Source organism: Pezoporus flaviventris, unplaced genomic scaffold (assembly GCF_033815535.1).
Source record: "Pezoporus flaviventris isolate CSIRO_AGI_PZ_B2104156 unplaced genomic scaffold, CSIRO_AGI_Pfla_v1 ptg000036l, whole genome shotgun sequence".
NCBI classification, from domain to species: domain Eukaryota; kingdom Metazoa; phylum Chordata; class Aves; order Psittaciformes; family Psittacidae; genus Pezoporus; species Pezoporus flaviventris.
Window position 1 is genome coordinate 16,196,897 of NW_026892584.1, and position 17,617 is coordinate 16,214,513.

The window sequence follows — 17,617 nt, forward strand, 5'->3', positions numbered from 1 at the left end:
AACTTTTCTTATTGCTCCCACTCTTGGCTGTGACATTTCACAATCCACAAGATTCTCTCCATCCTTGCTACTTGTAGGCACCAACATTGTGTAAGTTCGCCCTCTCAAAAAAATCCCAAACAAAAAAATCCAACAACAATAAAACAACAGCCCCAAGCCCAGTATTTGAAGCTGCAATTGTAATTTTGCTTACCCAGACATTTTCCTTTATGGACAATAAACTGTCCAGCACCACTCGTGCTGAAGTTCAAAACTTCGTGATTTCCAGGGGACTCCTCATTATTACTAACAGAAAGCTGGCGTTCTCGTCTGCAATGTGAACACAACGTTTTTCTCCAACTCAAAAAGATAACACTGTTGCAGTCCCTAGCCCCTAAAGATATCAAATCTGCAAGAGGATTAGGTTTCTGAGACTTGCATCCAATAATATCCATTAATTTCAAAAATACTAAGCGAGTTACTGCAAAGATATATGTTTAGAAATGCAGCATTTTAGCAGCCACATCATGCTGAGCTCTATATTTTAAGCCTGGGGGGGAAGTGGCAGTAAAAAAAACCAGAAACAAACGAACAAAAGAAAACCAAAGCCCCCAGCCTACCTGTATCATCACCAGCCCTAATCTAGATGAGTTATGTACCAGCAAAAGAACCCTCCAGCAACTCCAATTTCCCTCCAATAAGTTACTCTGCAAAAGCAATTAGCATTATCCGGTTCTCTGACAGGGAACTTTACACTTGCACATGCTTTGAGGTGAATATAAGCTTTAATTTATTGTGCTATTCCAAAACCTTCATTAATTGATTTAAAATTTTTCTTTTTTCTTCAACTGGCAACATATTGCATACTTTTAAGAAACTAAGTATGTTCTGAATATGCTTTCCAATGCTTGCCAAATACTATGTTAAATTAAGGGCCAAGTTGACTCTCTTAATTGGAAAGTTCTCAAGTTATCCAATAGCACATGAATTAAAGCATGCCAAAATAAGTGTGGAGGAGAGGGGATGACACAACAACAAAACAAATAACTGAGCAATCTGACACAGTACTCTCTTGCCTTCAAATTTCACTTTGAAATCTAATGTTTGGGAGGAAAAGGAAAAATCTACATGCAAACTGACATACTCACTTCGAACGTCCAGCTGAATTTGGTCGGTGCTTATTATTTACTCCATGTTCCAAAGAGCTCCCATTTAAACGTGAAGCAACTCTCTTGTGAGAATTTTCTTGACATGTCAGAGCAGCTACTTCCAAACGTTCCTATAAATCAGGAAAAACACCAAGTAATAGGAACAGCTCCTGTCCTCAAAATATGTGAATACTTGACTATTATTCTTTAAAGCCACCCAAATCCCAGAAGAAACAGGTTTTCATAATATAAATGTACATATGAGGCTCTGGAAGAAGTGCTGAGATTCAGAAAGTACATTTAAGCACTGTCCACAGGCAAAAAGATTCTTTGTAACGAAAGCAGAGACATTAATATGCTATCTTTTTTATATGTCTGTTTGAAAACATCCATTTCAGTACACTTAAGATGCTAATATATTAAACTATTTTCCCTTGCAGTTGATTTTATTCTGGAAATAAACTCCATATAATCAAGAACATATTTTAACCTAGATCTATCAGACGCACTGGATGAGAAAAGATGCCCAGGACAATTCAGTCTTGTAAATCTTCCAAGCTTCTATAAGCGGATGTTATGGTATTGACAAGACATTGTTGCAATGGTTTTTGCATGCCTGCTTAGAAAGAATACCTGTTTGGCAATCTCTTTCTTTTTTCTTTCTTCTCTTTTCTCTTCCTCCCTTCTCTGAATCTCGTTAAGGATTTCACGTTGCTGAAATGAATTTTGGTGTTGTTAGAGATGCAAACAGCACATGCAATGCAACTGCTAACCTTACCCTGGTATAATTAAAAAAACAAACAAAAAAAAGCTGATGCTTATTTTTCAACAGTGTAAAAGAGGGCTGGAGGATCTCACAAGAGTAAAAAAAAAAAAAAAAAAATTAGAAGTCAACTTTCTCAGGAGAGCTAATTTAAAAGCATCAATTGCATGGTATAGGAGACTGGAGCTGTAGACAAAAGAAAATTACTTCGACTGACAGACCCAACACTAAACTTTCACATACCAGAGAGACAATGGAATAAGCAAAAACATTTTTCTCAGAACAAGAGCTATCCTGCCCATATTCCCACAGTGTGGAGACTCCACATTGGTAATCTCTGTGACACTTAGATGAATTCCCTTATTTCTAATGAGGAACGTATGTGGATCCAATGTCTCTTTAGACTAAATTTATTGTTCTCTGGACAAGTTTGTCATAGTGAACATTCCAGTCACCCTATGGCTGAAGGAAGGTATGATTACTCATCTATAAAGAACTGGCTAGACGGCCACACGCAGAGTTCTGGTCAATGGCTCAATGTCCAGCTGGATACCAGTAATGAGTGATGTCCCTCAGGGATCGATGTTGGGACCAGTCTTGTTCAACATCTTTGATGGTGACATGGACTGTGGGATTGAGTGTGCCCTCAGCAAGTTTGCTGATGACACCAAGCTGTGTGGTTCGGTTGATACGCTGGAGGGAAGGAATGCCATCCAGAGGGACCTTGACATATTGTGAGGTGGGCTGATGCCAACCTTATGAAGTTTAACCATGCCAAGTGCAAGGTCCTACACCTGGGTTGAGCAATTGCAGGCATACCTGGGATTGGGCAGAAAAGAGATTGGTTGGGCAGAAAAGAGACTGGCTGGGCAGAAAAGAGATTCAGAGCAGCCCTGTGGAGAAGGACTTGGGGGTGTTGGCTGATGAGAAACTTAACATGAGCAGGCTTCAGAGTGCACTCGCAGCCCAGAAAGCCAACCATATCCTGGGCTGCAACAAAAGGATCGTGACCAGCAGGTCAAAGGAGGTGATCCTGTCCCTCTACTCTACTCTCGTGAGAACTTACTTGGAGTACTGTGTGCAGTTTTGGCGTCCTCTACATAAAAAGAACATGGAACTGTTGGAACAAGTCCAGAGGAGGGCCATGAGGATGATCAGGGGACTGGAGCACCTCGCGTATGAAGACAGACTGAGAAAGTTGGGGCTATTCAGCCTGGAGAAGAGAAGGCTGCGTGGAGGCTGCTGGCTTTCCAGTATCTGAAGGGGGCCTATAAGGATGCTGGGGACGGACTCTTCATTAGGGGCTGCAGTGATAGGACAAGGGGTAATGGGTTCAAACTTAAACAGGGTAAGTTTAGACTGGATATAAGGAGGAAGTTCTTTACTGTAACGGTGGTGGGGCACTGGAATAGGTTGCCCAGGGAAGCTATGAATGCTCCATCCCTGGCAGTGTTCAAGGCCAGGTTAGACGGAGCCTTGGGTGACATGGTTTAGTGTGAGGTGTCCCTGCCCATGGCAGGGGGGTTGGAACGAGATGATCTTAAGGTCCTTTCCAACCCTAACTATCCTATGATTCTATAATCTGTCTGGCTAATACATCCTAGTTTAAGATGGAACACAATTTATACATTTGATTACACTTTCGTATAAGCACCTCTTTAAAAGTTATTTTCATAGGATCAGGAATCAACAATTAGGTTTGTTTCAGGCATAAAAAATTCTCAGGGTTAAAACTACATCATTAAAGTGTTACAATTGCAGCAGCAAATAGTTCATACAGTACATATTGATCAGCTCATACTGACAGGTCTGAGAATTTAGTAATTCATTAAAACCCCCAGTTTTAAAACCCACAAGAAAACTGTGATTATTTTAAGAATACAGGGTTATTCGTACTTTCAATTTCTCTTACCTCCTGCTCTTCTCTTCTCTTAACTTCTTGTGCCCTGCGCAATTCCTCCTGAGCCAGTCTTTCTCGTTCTTTTTGATGATTTTTTAACATTTCTTCATGAAAAGACTTGGAGGGTGGTTTATTATACTCACTGAGAAATGACTGTATATGATCAGCAAGTTCAAATATCATCACCTGAAAGAAAATAAAGATGAATGACATGCAGAGTTCAAAGAACAAGTAGATCACATAGTAAAATAACACCCAACTTGAAGAAGCCACACAACAGCAGTGTGACTGCTGATTTTGTTACTTATCAGCCCGAATTTACTACATTTCAGGTTTTTTTGGCAGAACTATTTATTAATAGACAGTAACATGAAAAATCCCTGACCACATTAGCAAAGAGGAGAAAAAATACTGAAAGACAACCAACTTGAAACACCATCTTTTTCTTAAAAATATTCTTTTATTTTTTTCCAAAGATACGTTTATGACATGCAAGTGACAACAGGATAAAACCTCTGCAATTGTCTATTACTGTTTCTGCTGCTTATTACTTGTGAAATAATTACTTATTTCACTGCTAATGTGAAATCTAATCCATCCTCTGTAAGTTAGCCCCCGCATTTGGAACTGTACAACCACTTAAGGCATTCCACATTCATATAACCACTCCCTGGAAGTAAGAGCTGCACTTAAAACTCGGCTGAATTCTGCTACGTGGTTTGCAATGTTGGAATAAATTTTCAGTTACTGTTACTTGAAATGGGTATGCACTATCAGGGTATGCACGTCAGGGCTTAAGCTTTCATCAGTCTAGCAGCACGCCTTCAGTATTTCAAGCAATCCATAGTGCTAATAGACCATTGCATCTCCAGAATAGTGCATCAGAAAGATGCATCCCACCAGCCAGCAGCAGCATTGAGCAGGATTTGCATGTATACATGGGAGAACAGCCAAACTAAATGTACCATCTGCCTGTAACAGGCTGACATTTAGAAGATTCTCAAACACTAAATCCCCTGCTTAAAAGTAAGAATGAAGCCAGGAGATAATTCAGAATACGAAGAATAGCGCAGTATGCATACACCTGACATGTGCAAACCAAAATACCTTTCCTAGGTTACTATTCAGAAGGCAAGGCAATCATGCATGCGCTCACGTGTATTTTAAAAAAAAAAAAAAAAAGGAGGAATCCCAATAATCAAAACCCCAAACAATCTACTATTCCATTTGACAGCAACTGAGGTATTTTCAAGTTTTCCATACTGCAGAATACTCTTCAACAAAGAATACCTGTCCAGGCAGGGAAAACAGTTGTCTCCCTTTCCCTTCCAGAGAAAGTGGTTCAGAACTGCACATACGTTATTCATCAAAAATGCGTATCATACATGGAACTTACAATTGTATCTACACATTGCTGGAGCAAGCACAATTCTTGCTTTGGAAAACTGACATTAGGAAAACATACAACACATTTGTAGCTCCCTTTAATAAGGTCAGAAATCAAACCAGGGAGAGAGGGGTGTAGTCAAGTATTACTATTCCTAAAAACAGTAGAAAAAAAGGCACAATGGCACAGAGTGACTGCGCTACAGCCACAGAGGTCACTGTTAACCTGATGTTAGAACGATGGTCTCAGTTCAGCATTAGATGAACAAAAACACACTGAAAAATTCCCCATGTCTGCTGTCAGCTTAAACAGGTATAGCCACTTACAATATTCAAATGAATCTGGAAAGTGCAGAAAGCTCTCACTTTTAGAGTTAGTATTGCTTTTCATACAGTGACATAACCCCAAGAATAACATGAACTTTTACATCTGCTTTTCAACAGGGATAAAATTTGCACTAGTTACAACATCCACTGTATTTTAACATCCTGTTTATTCGGAACTTCCATTAATTAGAAACATCCTTTAAAAGAAATTAAGTCTCTCCTTCCTTAGGAGCATTACAACTTAAGCTTCCAATGTGGATGCATTCCATTATATTATACCACACACGTATTTAGAACTATTTAGGGTCCAGACTGTATTTCTCAAGGAATTTAAAAGCTCTTACCTCTCCGCAACGCTGTTTTGCCAGTTCAGCTAGGCTGGATTTTAATTCATTTATTTTCTCATTTGACAAGCCTTTTGAATTTTTTAGCTGTATTTCAGGGACACTGGAGGACAAGCAACAGAACACTGAAAGTCTGCACTAGAAAAATTGAGTCTAAAAAGCAATATTTTTGATAAAAATGGGTGAAGGAAAAGGAATGGAGTTCATAGTCACTTGGCAATTAGTCAATACTCAAATAAGCAGTATATAAATATTGCATATACAATATAAAGCCAGAAATACATTTTTATATTCCTTACCATCAAATTTTCTGGCTGCAGATTACCTGTCAGTTAACAAGAAGAACTACCAAAGAAACCCTGCATACTCTTTATTTATCACCACTATAAAGGTTACATAAACCTAAAGAAATATATGCATTAAATAAGTAACAACCAAATTTAAAAAATGTTTAAAATAAAACACCTGTAACTATGATATGTTAAATTAAAAAAAAAAAAAGAAATTAGAGTGGCTGTTATGTCCTATAGAATCAACTAGGTTGGAAAAGACCTTTAAGGTCATCAAGTCCTAGCTTTACCTCAGGACTGACAATCCACCACTAAACCATGTCACTGTGTTACAGGGTATAACTGAGCTAACACTTGGTAAGGAATAGCATTTCCCTAGTGTACCACTCATGCCACAGCACAAATGGATGGGCCAAAGGGAGATAGACAGGCTTCGGACATAATTGGTGGCATAAGGACTAAAGGAAATGGGGCACAGAGCATCATTTAACTCAGAAATTACTTTGCAACCCAAATGCTGAGAGGGAGCTGATCACCTGCAGTTGTTTTTACATTCTCTAGTGAGAACTCTTCCAAAAGGTTAATCCACCAGAAAACAGGAACCCCACATATAACTGAGACAGCAGACTGCTTAAAAACGAAGATTCAATCCTTCTTTCAGCAGGTTACGAGCTCAGTTTAAAAAGGCCACTAAGATGCTAGCAGGTATACACCTCTGTTTATGTCTCTCCAAGCTACAAACTGGGGCTGCGGTCATGCACTGGTAAATGCACCCATATAATTCTCCATTGCACAAAAGAGCACATCCAATTCAGGTGCCAAATTTTATAGTTGCCTATTATAAAATATCACAGGCTTAATAAATACTGACATGTAGAAAGCCAGGAGGAGAGCGATGAATGAACTACATGTTTTTCCAATTTACACTTTACTATGGAAAACAGAGGAAAATGTTCAGAGAAAAAAAAAAAAAGTTAAGATTTTAATGTTCGCTCACGTATCAGGGTAAGTATGTGGACACTTGACCCACAGGTCAACTTTGGCATATACTTCATTATCACCAGTCAATCCCTGAGGACGTAGAACTAAATTAATTTCAGGAGGTTGTTGCACCTGAAATGGAAAACAAAATTTTAGATTTAAAAAGCTTTTCTGGTTTCGTTTTAATGACAGCACACAACTCTCAAAACCTGTATTATGACAGAATTCAGGTTAGACCATCCAAACTGAGAAAAAAATACATTAATACATAGCAGTACATTATCAATACATAGCAGTATTGATACTGCTCAATGAGAGTGAACTGGTTCACTGATTGTTTATCATATTTTATCCAACATATTTTTAGAACTTTCTCAGAGAAGTGTAGTTAGTTATTAGAAGATTCAGACTGAGCATTTTATAACAAACCCCTTGTATTCTGCTTACTGTAGGCTAGTAGTAGGAAAAAAAATTAAAAAATGGTTTACTTACGGAATATCACTAATTAAAGCATTCATTATAAGAACAATATTGTTTCTTTTGTGTTTGTTTTGGATCACTAGCAAACACCAGTCGGTATTTTACTTTCTCACATGGCAATAGACTGTAACATCACATATATATACACCTTGTGTGGTCAAAAAAATGCAGAGTAATATTTTGCATTTATATTTTTGGGTTTGGAATGAAACAATGAAACAGAATTTTAGCAAGCCCTTCCCCCCCCCCCCCCCCCCCCCGCTGTTCAACTGCCTACTCAAAATCAGAATAAAGTAATACATGCCTACATAAACATTCTAAACTTTTTATTTTGTATTAAAGACTTCAAAAAACAAAACAACCCAGACCTTACTAACACGACAAACAGGCAGGGAAGTAAGACCACATGTAATAACAAATACTGAAACAGGTTAAAAGACGGTCACTATACTCCTATTTCCCTTCCATCAGGGAAAAGAAGAGGTAAAGTCAAGAGAACATCAGGTATGAACTTAATAGGGAATGAGGTGTGCAACACTTCTGAAAACCCAGCGAATTACCGTGTTAGTATCAAACTCCATGTGTGTGTCTGTGTATAGGTTTTGCAAGAATTTAAACTTCAGGTTTATGGCAGAAAAAAAAGACAGCAGGGGCTATTTTGTAGAAACTGAAGACAAAAGAATGTAAATAGGCCAGTAGCAGTGAACTTGGGGAACTGAAAAGAATGATCAGTACCTCCAGGTACAGGAAAACAGTGCCACAGATGCAGCTGGAAAAAAAATATCAATTAGACATTGTGGACACAGAAATGTGAAAGAATAGCGAGTAGTAGACCTGAGCATTAGTTAATTGTAATAAAACAAACAAACAGAGCCCAAAACAACAAACAGAAATATATGAAAGCTCTCATTAAAACAGACACAGTTTGAGTAAACCACAGCATGTAATAAATATGTGAAGATTAGCAACATATATACAGATGAGATTAACTAATTAAGCAGATATGCACTTGGTTAAAGGATGAATTAAGTGGCAATGTTTAAAGAATCTCATTTAAAACGCAAGTTACATGCACAACATTAATTACAGCGCGAAGGCACCAATCTGGAGGATTAACTGCAAAGGCAGTGGGTTACAGGGCTGTCCGCCGAAGCGGGGAAGGGCCAGGGCCAGGCAGAGAAAGGAAAGATGCGCCAGGCGAGAAACACGAGGACCAGGCACCAGCTGGAGCGCCACCGCCCTCCGCAACCCGCAGGGAGAGAGGGCTCACTCTGCTTGCTTCGCCGCTGGAGGCCGGAGCCCTGGCGCTCTAACGATTAATGGGCACAGGAAGCGCTAAGGAAGAACAGCGGCAAGGCCGCCGAGCTCGCAGCTGCCTGGCGAGGGGAGCCCCGCTCGCTACCTTCCAGGCCTGGCTCTGCCGCAGATCCTTAAAGTCCTGCCCGTAGATGGACTCCAACACCTGCAGCTCGTTCTCCTGCCGCAGCTGGTAGCTCTCCGGCGGCTCCGCGGCTACCTGCACAGGCAGCGGCTGGGCGCCGCTCGCCCGGGCCATGTCAGCTTTCCGGGCGTGAGCGGCAGGCAGCCATCGCGCACAGCCCCACCGCACTGCGTGGAAGTGGAACCGGCCCAGCGAAGGCCTCGCTCTGCCGCGCCCCGGCACCGCCTCCGCGGCGACGGGGGGAGGAGGAGGAGGAGATGGGGCGGCTGGGGCCTTGTGGTGCGGCCGGGGCCTTGTGGTGCATCCGGGAGCGGTGGCTGCGGGGAAGGCCAGGACCAGTTCCTGGTGTGGTGCGGTGGCGGCTGCCCCGGCCGTGTTCCGTTAGCCCCGGACCGTGCAGGGCTGTAGACAAGACCACTCTTGGCGGCTTTCCTGGGGCTCTGCCACCCTCTGAGGGCCCGCGGCATGTTGCATAACTCGTGTCCACCCATGGTCCCATCTGCCTCCTGCAAAAGCACCATCTTAGCTGCGCAGGCCCAGAGCAGCAGTGCCTGAGAATCGTAAAATTATCTTGAGTTGGAAGAGATCCATGAGGATTATCGAGTCCAATTCCCTGCTCTGCGCAGGACTATCTAAAACTAAACCATGTAAGTAAAAGCATTGTCCAGACACTCCTTGAGTGACAGGCATGCAGCTGTGACCACTTCCCTGGGGGAGTCTGGTGACCAACCACCCTCTTGGTGAAGACCCTTTTCATAATGTCCAGTCTGAACTTCCCCAAGATATGCCTCAAGATGTATCTGCAAATAGAGAGACAGGCACCAAATACTGCACGGATTTTTTTAAATACACCTTGAGAAATATTTACAAAGGGAAAAAAAAAAAAAGAACCACAAAATTAGGAATGGATTTCATATAGAGCTGGGGCAGGATACAAGTTCATGTGGAAACTACAACATGTTTTCACTGATGATTAATTTAACAACTACTGGGAGGTTGAGCATGAACAGCCTTAGCCTCTTCCTTGGTGAACTGCAAACACGAAGCTAGGTAAGCAGATGTGTTTTTCTTCAGCCACTGCATGTGGCAACTTCTGAGCAGAAGGATTGCCACAAGATGTAGTCTTTAGTTTTGGGATCTTAATGAAAAACCTCTAAGTAAATTCATACACACAAGCTTATTGATTAGGTGTGTAATCCCCAGGCAAAGAAAAATGCTGCAGTAATCTGTAGTTTGCTACTGTGCACCCATACACAGTACTTCCATTTGTTAGGAAATGAAGGAAACAAGTGTGGTCCACTGGAACTGAACGAACTGAATTGTTTTCCTTCTGCCCTACCAGGATTCCCACTAATAGTTACATTATCTGTCTTCTAAAGATCAAATTCCCTCATCTGAATTGAAAACAACGTAAGTTTCAGAGACATACTTGCAGTATTTTAGATCTCTGTTTCAGTATAATAGACTCAATTTTTCTTTACTTTTGTAATTGCATGAAAAAAAAAAAAATCTTATGCTTCTCTTTAATTACAAGGTTTCTCCCAATGGAGTTCTAGTGATCTTTACTCCCTGACCTAGGAGTACAGACTCCTTGTTTTAAATAGACCACTTAAGGAGGGACTTACTCTAATGAGTAGTTTCTATAGTCCTCAGTTTCTCCCTCTGAAATTGACATCTTGTTAATGCATACTTTCATTTATCTTTGTATTTCACTTAAACTCTTACGGTTCCCAGCTGGGTTCATAACTAATATAATAACTGGTAGTTTCATAATGTCATTAGCATCTAACAAAAACAAATCTTCAACTGTGTCACTGTTCTCTGTTCCTCACCACATCTGGGAATGCCTGGAATGTGCCCTTAGTAATGTTTTTGTTTCTTTTCTTTTTTTTTTTTTTTTTGTGGGAGATGGCATGAACAAAGCTCTGTAGTATTTACCTAACCACAACAGAGCTCCTTTTGCACAGTCACAGGTGACCTGGGGCACTGTAATTGTCCACTGAAGTTTCTTGCATCTTCTTAGAAGTAACTGCTGTATTTGACCTACGGGTGCAGTTGGGTATTTTTCATCCATCAGTTTGTTTAGGTGTTTTCTCTGTAGTGAAGACTAGAAATAAAAATACCTAGGCCACAGATTCATCTTGTCTCCTACCAAAAGACATGGCAAGAATGGCCAATTTGAATATATGATGCAGTAAATAATTAAGAAACTTCTGTAAATTTTTCTTTAACAGAAATTATGAGTTTATACTTTCCAAGCACGTTGTGTGAGACACACAGCCCAGCATATGGCAAACTTCCCCGTGTCAGTTTGCATAACAATGGGAGGGTCAGGTAACATTATGCATTGTTAAAACTCCCCCACTGTTCCTGTTCTTTGTGACTTGGCAAAATTTTAAACAGTTGGGATGAAATGTTCTAGACCAGATGTCTACCCCAAGCTATTTTTTTCTCTCTTTATTTCTTCTACAGTGATTTATTGTTTCCAAGAAGACAGCCAGAGACAAGTAACTTCACAATTAAAAAAAAAAAATCACAATAATTTATTTTAAAAAGTCTTGTGCCCCAGCACAAGTGTGAAAATTTGGCAGGTGATGGGGAAGAGACACCTTTTTCAGGGCTGTGGCTTGGCTACCTAGCCTTGAGAAAACCTGCACAAAGGAAACAAAAATAGATTATTTAGGGAAAAAAAGATAATCAAATACTCTGCACAGATCTCCTGGAGTACCATGAACACCACTGAAGAGTCTGCCTGCGCCAAACACGTGCATCTCGACAGACACTTCCCTTCCAAAACTTTCATATCTCACATTAAAATACTAGCCACTAAAATTTAATGATGTGAGATGTTATAGTGCGCTTTCACTTCCCCCTGTGCATAGGGAGGGGACGTTAGTCTCCCCTGGTGAGCTGCAGGAGAGTGGGGAAGGGACCCAGAGGGAAAAACTGAAGGAAGGGGCTGTCCTGTAAAGAAAAGCACCTCGCAGGTGGCTGGGAGGTGGGCAGGAGGTCAGAGTGGCCAAAATGGCCACAGGAATGCTGGGGGACTGAAAGGACGAAGACAGTTTGGGAGGCCTAGGAGACAAAAGATGAGAGGAAAGCAGGGTGATAGCTGCTGGCTTTTGCATGGGTAAGGTGGGGAAAAAGATGGGACTGGCTGGACAAAGTGAATGGCTTGTGAGCAGGTGTGAGAGGATAAAGCAGGGGAGTGAGTCAGGATGTGAACATGGAAGAGATATGAATTACCAGAAAAGAGCCTGGAGCAATGAGCTGGGAGATTTACACTCCCAGAGGAGGCTGCAAGTGTAGAGGCTGCAGCACCTGTAGTGTGATAGGGTGGTGGCAGCCTTCATTTCCCTGTAGTCAGCACACGTCTCTGAACCCATGGCAGAGCATTTGGCTCTTGCCTGTATCATCCAAGTCCACATCACAGGAGACAGCACACAGATCACAGAAGTACATTCTATCAGTGTGGGGTCCTTGAAAGCCTTGGTGGGCAGGGGTTATACTGGTGGGCAGTTGCTCTTCCAGAGGGCACGTCTACATTGCCAGCCAATGCCTGAAAGGCCTTTTGCTGCTTCTTAACTAACCATCCACCTAAAATCTTCAAATATGTACTCACTATATGGATGCAGGTATACTTCTTGCACAATTAAAACCCAAATTTACTATGCCTATAAAGAAGCTTACCCGATAAAATATGTATTTAAAAATATTTTAACAAATAGCACGTATAAATCTGCACTGCCTTTTGAAATTCTTTCCTGAGGTACTTACCTATGCTATAGCACCACTGGACTCCGGATGGTGCCTGCCCACACGAACAGAAAGAGCTTCCCCACAGCACCGCCCTGCCCTGCTCAGCGCTGCGCCCGCCACCGCGCTGCCCGCCAAAATGTCGGCCCCGTTGGCTGCCGCGGCCACGTGATGGCGGCACCTCCGCCTCCTGGAAGCGTGGCGGAGGTGGGAGATCGGCGATCCGCCCTGGCCGCTTGGCTCCGCCTGGCCAGGCCACCGCCTCCTGCGGGCGGTGGGGCTTGGTGTCTGCGCACTGTGGAGCGGTGGGGTAGTGTAGTTGAGTGCTTGGGCCGGGATGTTGGCGTATATACGGGCAGGGGTGTTACCGCCGGCCGTGCTTGGTGTGGGGCGCGCTGAGAGTGGGGCGCGCAGAATCGTACGGAGGCTTTTCGGTTTGTTGGAGGCTCGAGTGCCCCCCGCCTTGGGGTTCAAAACCAAATTAATTTAACCCGAGAAATAGCTGGAGTGCAGCGGAAGTCATTGAACAGTCACTGGCTTCCCTAGGCTCCGTATAAAGGTCTTCTTGGTGTCCAGTGTCGCGCAGACTGAGGAGGAACGCGGGACGGAGTCGTGTGTCACCACGGGAGGAGTGAGCAGGAGAGAAGAGAGCGCTAGGAAATGTGCCACGGGGCAAAAGGTGTCCTTCCTCCCTCAGGGCTGTGAGAAAAGCTAACGTCAGGGCAGAGAGCGGAGCGGGGACAGCGCTTGTGGTCCATCAACTTTTCCTGACTGATTTCAGTGTATGGGAAGTCCATGTGCCTGCGAGTGTGTACGCTGTGGTGCGAGACGACCTTCTGGCGGGGTGAGCTGCGGTGTGGACTGTGATTTTCTCATGCACGTTTATTGCAGTAAGCTATGCTGAGGAAACGCTGTGGCATTGTGAAGCAAGAAATATGGGACAGCTAATCGCAAGGAGGAGCCTGCTTTTTCTGTTTTCCTTTACCAGTTACCGTAGTTTACAAAGTGAAAACGTGAAAAGCCAACCCTGCTTTCTGGCACACAGAAATACGGTGAAGATGCCTCCAAGTGTTAGAGACAGGGCTTTGTCCTCAGAAGTGCCTTTTTGCTCGTGGGCAGCAGTCAGTCGCTGAAGCCAGGGGCTCGGTAACCTGTGTGTATTAGGTGTCAGCAGGAAGGCAGGACCTTCGCCATGGGGTACAACAAAAGCTGGATTTCGAGGAATGAAAGCGAGCATCCCCCGTACCAGGCTGTCACCGGAGCCCTGGAGATGAGGAACGCCTCGGCTGGGCAGATGGTGTGGCAGGGTGGGAACAGCAGCCAGGCTGGGGCTGCTGAGAGCGAGGAGCACGGCGAGGAGCAGACCTACAGGCATTTCACTACCACGGTGCAAATCGTCATCTTCGTAGGCTCTTTGCTGGGTGAGTGAGTGTTGGCTGGAGTTTTTTTGTTGATGTGGTTTGTGTATCATTATGGCCAGGGACTGCAGACGAAATGGTAACCAGCATAACTTCCTTCTGTAGTGACCCTTCTTTCTGTGTTTTAGGCCCTCAGCTGTATGATTTCATGTTCCTTTTGTTTTTCTTTTTTTTTTTTTTTAATGTGTAAAAGCTATTACTATAAAATTCTATTAATCACAACTGAGAACTGGTACAACATACGTATGTATTACTTTGTAAACTTTTCTATCACAATTTAAATGGGCAAAATTTAAATGCATTTATTACACCTTTAGTTTCAACTGTAGGGGGATCTGTTCTCTAAAAAGATAGGGTGTGGAGTGTTTTAAACAAGTTTTACTCAATTTCTGTTTCACAATGCAGAAATTCTGTGTTTGTGTCCTGCAGATTTTAAATTAATCCTTTGGAAGTACTTTATGCTGTAAAAATATATAACCATGTGCAGTCTTGCCATCTTGCCTATTTGTTATCCTTTAAAGTAGGAATCATACACTTTAGATATGGGGTAGCAAACTAGTAATATATTGCCAAATAATTTTACAGATATGTGTGTATTTGCTTTCTCGATGCTTATAGCATGTTGTTTTATCAGGAATACGTAAGCATTTCTTACAAAAAGCAAAATAAGCCCTTTGGTGAGTCAAGTTAGTACTGTTAAGGAGATCAGTAAGTTGGGTTTCAGTAAAATGCTGCTACTATCTAAATCATTTAAAGCTGGTTACTGGAAATTATGAGGCTTTTCACACAAGGCTTGACAAAGAAAGTCTCCAGCTCTCTTAGGACAGTTCAGTAGGACTTTACTGATGGTCACTGGCTCTTATCAAAGATTTGTTTTTGTTTTTTTCTGACCTTGAGTAATGCTAAAATCCATTTCTGTGGTCATGGTAATTAATTGTAATATCAATTTCTTCTTGGCAATATTTAACATCACAAATAATTCCTAGTAAGTTGGTAAGCATAGTCTTGGAACAGCATTGGGCACAGTCAGTGGTATGCTTACTGCTTGTTACTGTAAATCACAGACTTTTTGCCTCAATTCCTCTGCCCAGTGCTGGTAATCCTCTTGGTTCATGCTTTTTTTTTGTATTTAGCACATAGATGGTGTGGGGAAAGAGCTCTCTTTGAGTGTGTTTGGTAGTGCCTGGCACAAAATGACAGCCAGCAGATAGCATCCTAAAAACTAACAAGATTAGATGAGAAAAGACAGAATTCATTCATATTCTTCATTCTTTGGGGTTTGAGCCATAAGAACGTATATCTGGGTCATGTGTCCAGACTTGCTTTCATGAGCATGGATCTTCCAGTTTTATTTGAAGAAGAAAACAGACATTGTGATGTAATCATACTTTCAGCAGCAGGAGTTCTTGAAAACTAACCAACCAGTCAACAAATACCATAGCTATAAATTTTACAAGATGACTGTAAGTCATGGTTTGGCAGTCCTGCAGTTTGCTTTCAAGAGGTGGACTCTCTGAAAAGAGGGTTTATGTGCAGGTTGGATGGCTGGGAGGTTGATGAAGCTTCCAGATCAGTAGCTTCTCCAGGCCTACGAAAGAGCAAAACAGGAGAGGAAGTGATGTATTTTTAAAATACGAAAATGCAGCATTCCAATGACAAATGTTAGCAGCAAGCCTCGTGAGTTTACAGGGATAAACAACAGTTTTAATTTTTTTTTTTCAAGCTGCCTTGTTTTCCAGTCTCCCTGCTGTCCTGAAACACTATTTTGACAATATTTATGAGACGTGCTATTGTAACACCTTAAAACTTAAGAATCTTTACACGACTTCCCATATCATCTCTATTCCACCTTTACTGAATGGAAACAAAGCCATGAAGAAGCTAAAGTCTTGATCTCCAGGTCTCAGGGTTTCTGCGCCTGCATGCTCAACCCTCATATGTGGCAGAAGTTTTGCTTGTGCATGTGCTGCATGCTATCTCCTGCATCAGGAAGGGGGAAGAACTTGATATTCACCTGATGCTTATGGTTGTACAAGCCATTATTTAAGTTTTCCTCTTCATTTGTTCTCTGCCATGATCCTTAGAATGTGGGTGATGTCCAGCTCTTTTCTCCGTCAGGTGAGCCCTTCAGCTGAGCTGCAAAATAGTCCAGTGAGTCCCAAGTTTGCCTTTGCAGAGGGGAAACCCTTCAAGGGGAATTAGGACTATCCTTCCTCCTAAAGAATGAGGTGGATTTGAATGCTTTCTAGTTTGGGTGGTTGTGCAACTTACTCATTCCCACAATGTCAGTGTGTGCCCAAGCCACTTTGCTATTGGATAGAACAGCACTACCCTTTTAAAAGGAAGAAATAATTTGTACTTCTGCCTTGAAAGGGAACAAACATCTATGTCTTAGTCTTGATAATGGACACTGGGGTCTGACATAAGCAGCAGTCTACAGCACAAAGAGGTCCAGGTCCTACAAGAGGGGGAATCATAGTTGGTGTTGTGAATTTAATTTTGGTTCCTGCTGTGCAGAAGGATGTTATAGTGATGGTTGTGAGAGAGATGCACGTTATACTGTGTTTGTTTACTTTGCAATACATCAAAAGTACATCCTCAGTTAATTTAGGTAGCAGTAATAATGATACTAGATTCTAGAATTTCTATTTATCTATAAAAGGGATTACATAGTTGTCACAAGCTTGCCAAAGCTTGAACCTGGATGTGACATGTATATCAGAGGATTTAACTGGTAGAACCAACCAAAAGTACCAAGAAGAGGCTAGCTAACTGGCAGATTGTTTTATTTTTGTTCTTGTGGTTTTTTTGTTTGTTTGTTTGTTTGTTGTTTTTTTAGGGTTTTGTTTGGCCTAATTTGGTGAGAGATTTCATTGTTAAAAATTTCTGATTTTGTACAGAACCAAATTATTTCATGTTTGGAATGGGCAAAACATAATTATTAGTCAAAAAATGACTTATGATTTTGGGCAGTTAGAGATGAGAGTTCTTCAGATAACTTGGTCATGATTTACTGAGTTTATGAAGCTGTAATATGCTTCATTGCTACAGTTTTAAGTAGCTGTTCATGAGACTGAGTCTGCAGAAACTCTCTACTGTTGCTCTTCCACTGTTTGCATGGAAGTTCTCACTTAGAAGATTAGCTGTGATTTTAATATTCAGGGACTGAGGAATAAGAAGGGGTAAATCTGCATCTCTGTGCTTCGAACCCACTGTGTACTCCTTTGGTTGTAGCCTACCGCAAGGTTTCTGCAAAAGACAGGAGGCACTGGAGGGAGGAATTTAGTCAGTTTAGTTGCCCTGATCAGCAGCTTGGTTTCTATGAAGGAAAGATTAAACAGTATCTTCAAGACTTGAAAGCCATTTCTGTCTGTGATGCTTAGCTGAGTGCATGAAATGGGGAG

General features: G+C 41.9%; 2 protein-coding genes and 1 long non-coding RNA gene across 5 annotated transcripts in view; 1 reads left to right on the forward strand and 2 right to left on the reverse strand.

Annotated features, from left to right (window-relative positions):
• EIF2AK4 (eukaryotic translation initiation factor 2 alpha kinase 4) overlaps positions 1 to 9,267 on the reverse strand; it is a 38,264-nt gene extending 28,997 nt beyond the window's left edge. For both annotated transcript variants that reach the window (XR_009745103.1, XM_061463359.1), the window contains exons 1-7: positions 9,001 to 9,267; positions 7,135 to 7,250; positions 5,848 to 5,950; positions 3,803 to 3,976; positions 1,761 to 1,841; positions 1,128 to 1,258; positions 194 to 309 (exon numbers count right to left, since the gene is read on the reverse strand). Coding sequence is in view for 1 of the 2 variants with exons in the window: in XM_061463359.1 (XP_061319343.1) it covers positions 194 to 309; positions 1,128 to 1,258; positions 1,761 to 1,841; positions 3,803 to 3,976; positions 5,848 to 5,950; positions 7,135 to 7,250; positions 9,001 to 9,153 (874 nt within the window). In the remaining variant the exon portion in view is untranslated. The remainder of the gene's footprint in view (positions 1 to 193; positions 310 to 1,127; positions 1,259 to 1,760; positions 1,842 to 3,802; positions 3,977 to 5,847; positions 5,951 to 7,134; positions 7,251 to 9,000) is intronic.
• A 2,296-nt stretch (positions 9,268 to 11,563) lies between these two features.
• On the reverse strand, positions 11,564 to 12,652 carry LOC133274763 (uncharacterized). Its single transcript, XR_009745242.1, has 2 exons — positions 12,286 to 12,652; positions 11,564 to 11,690 (listed from the first exon to the last, which is right to left on the reverse strand). It is a non-coding gene; the product is annotated as an uncharacterized LOC133274763 (long non-coding RNA).
• Positions 12,653 to 13,115: 463 nt separating this feature from the next.
• GPR176 (G protein-coupled receptor 176) overlaps positions 13,116 to 17,617 on the forward strand; it is a 40,626-nt gene continuing 36,124 nt past the window's right edge. The window contains exon 1 of one of the 2 annotated variants that reach the window (XM_061463361.1): positions 13,116 to 14,216. In XM_061463361.1, coding sequence (XP_061319345.1) covers positions 13,988 to 14,216 — 229 coding nt within the window. In that variant the 5' untranslated portion in view covers positions 13,116 to 13,987. The remainder of the gene's footprint in view (positions 14,217 to 17,617) is intronic. The other variant, XM_061463364.1, reaches the window with a different exon arrangement.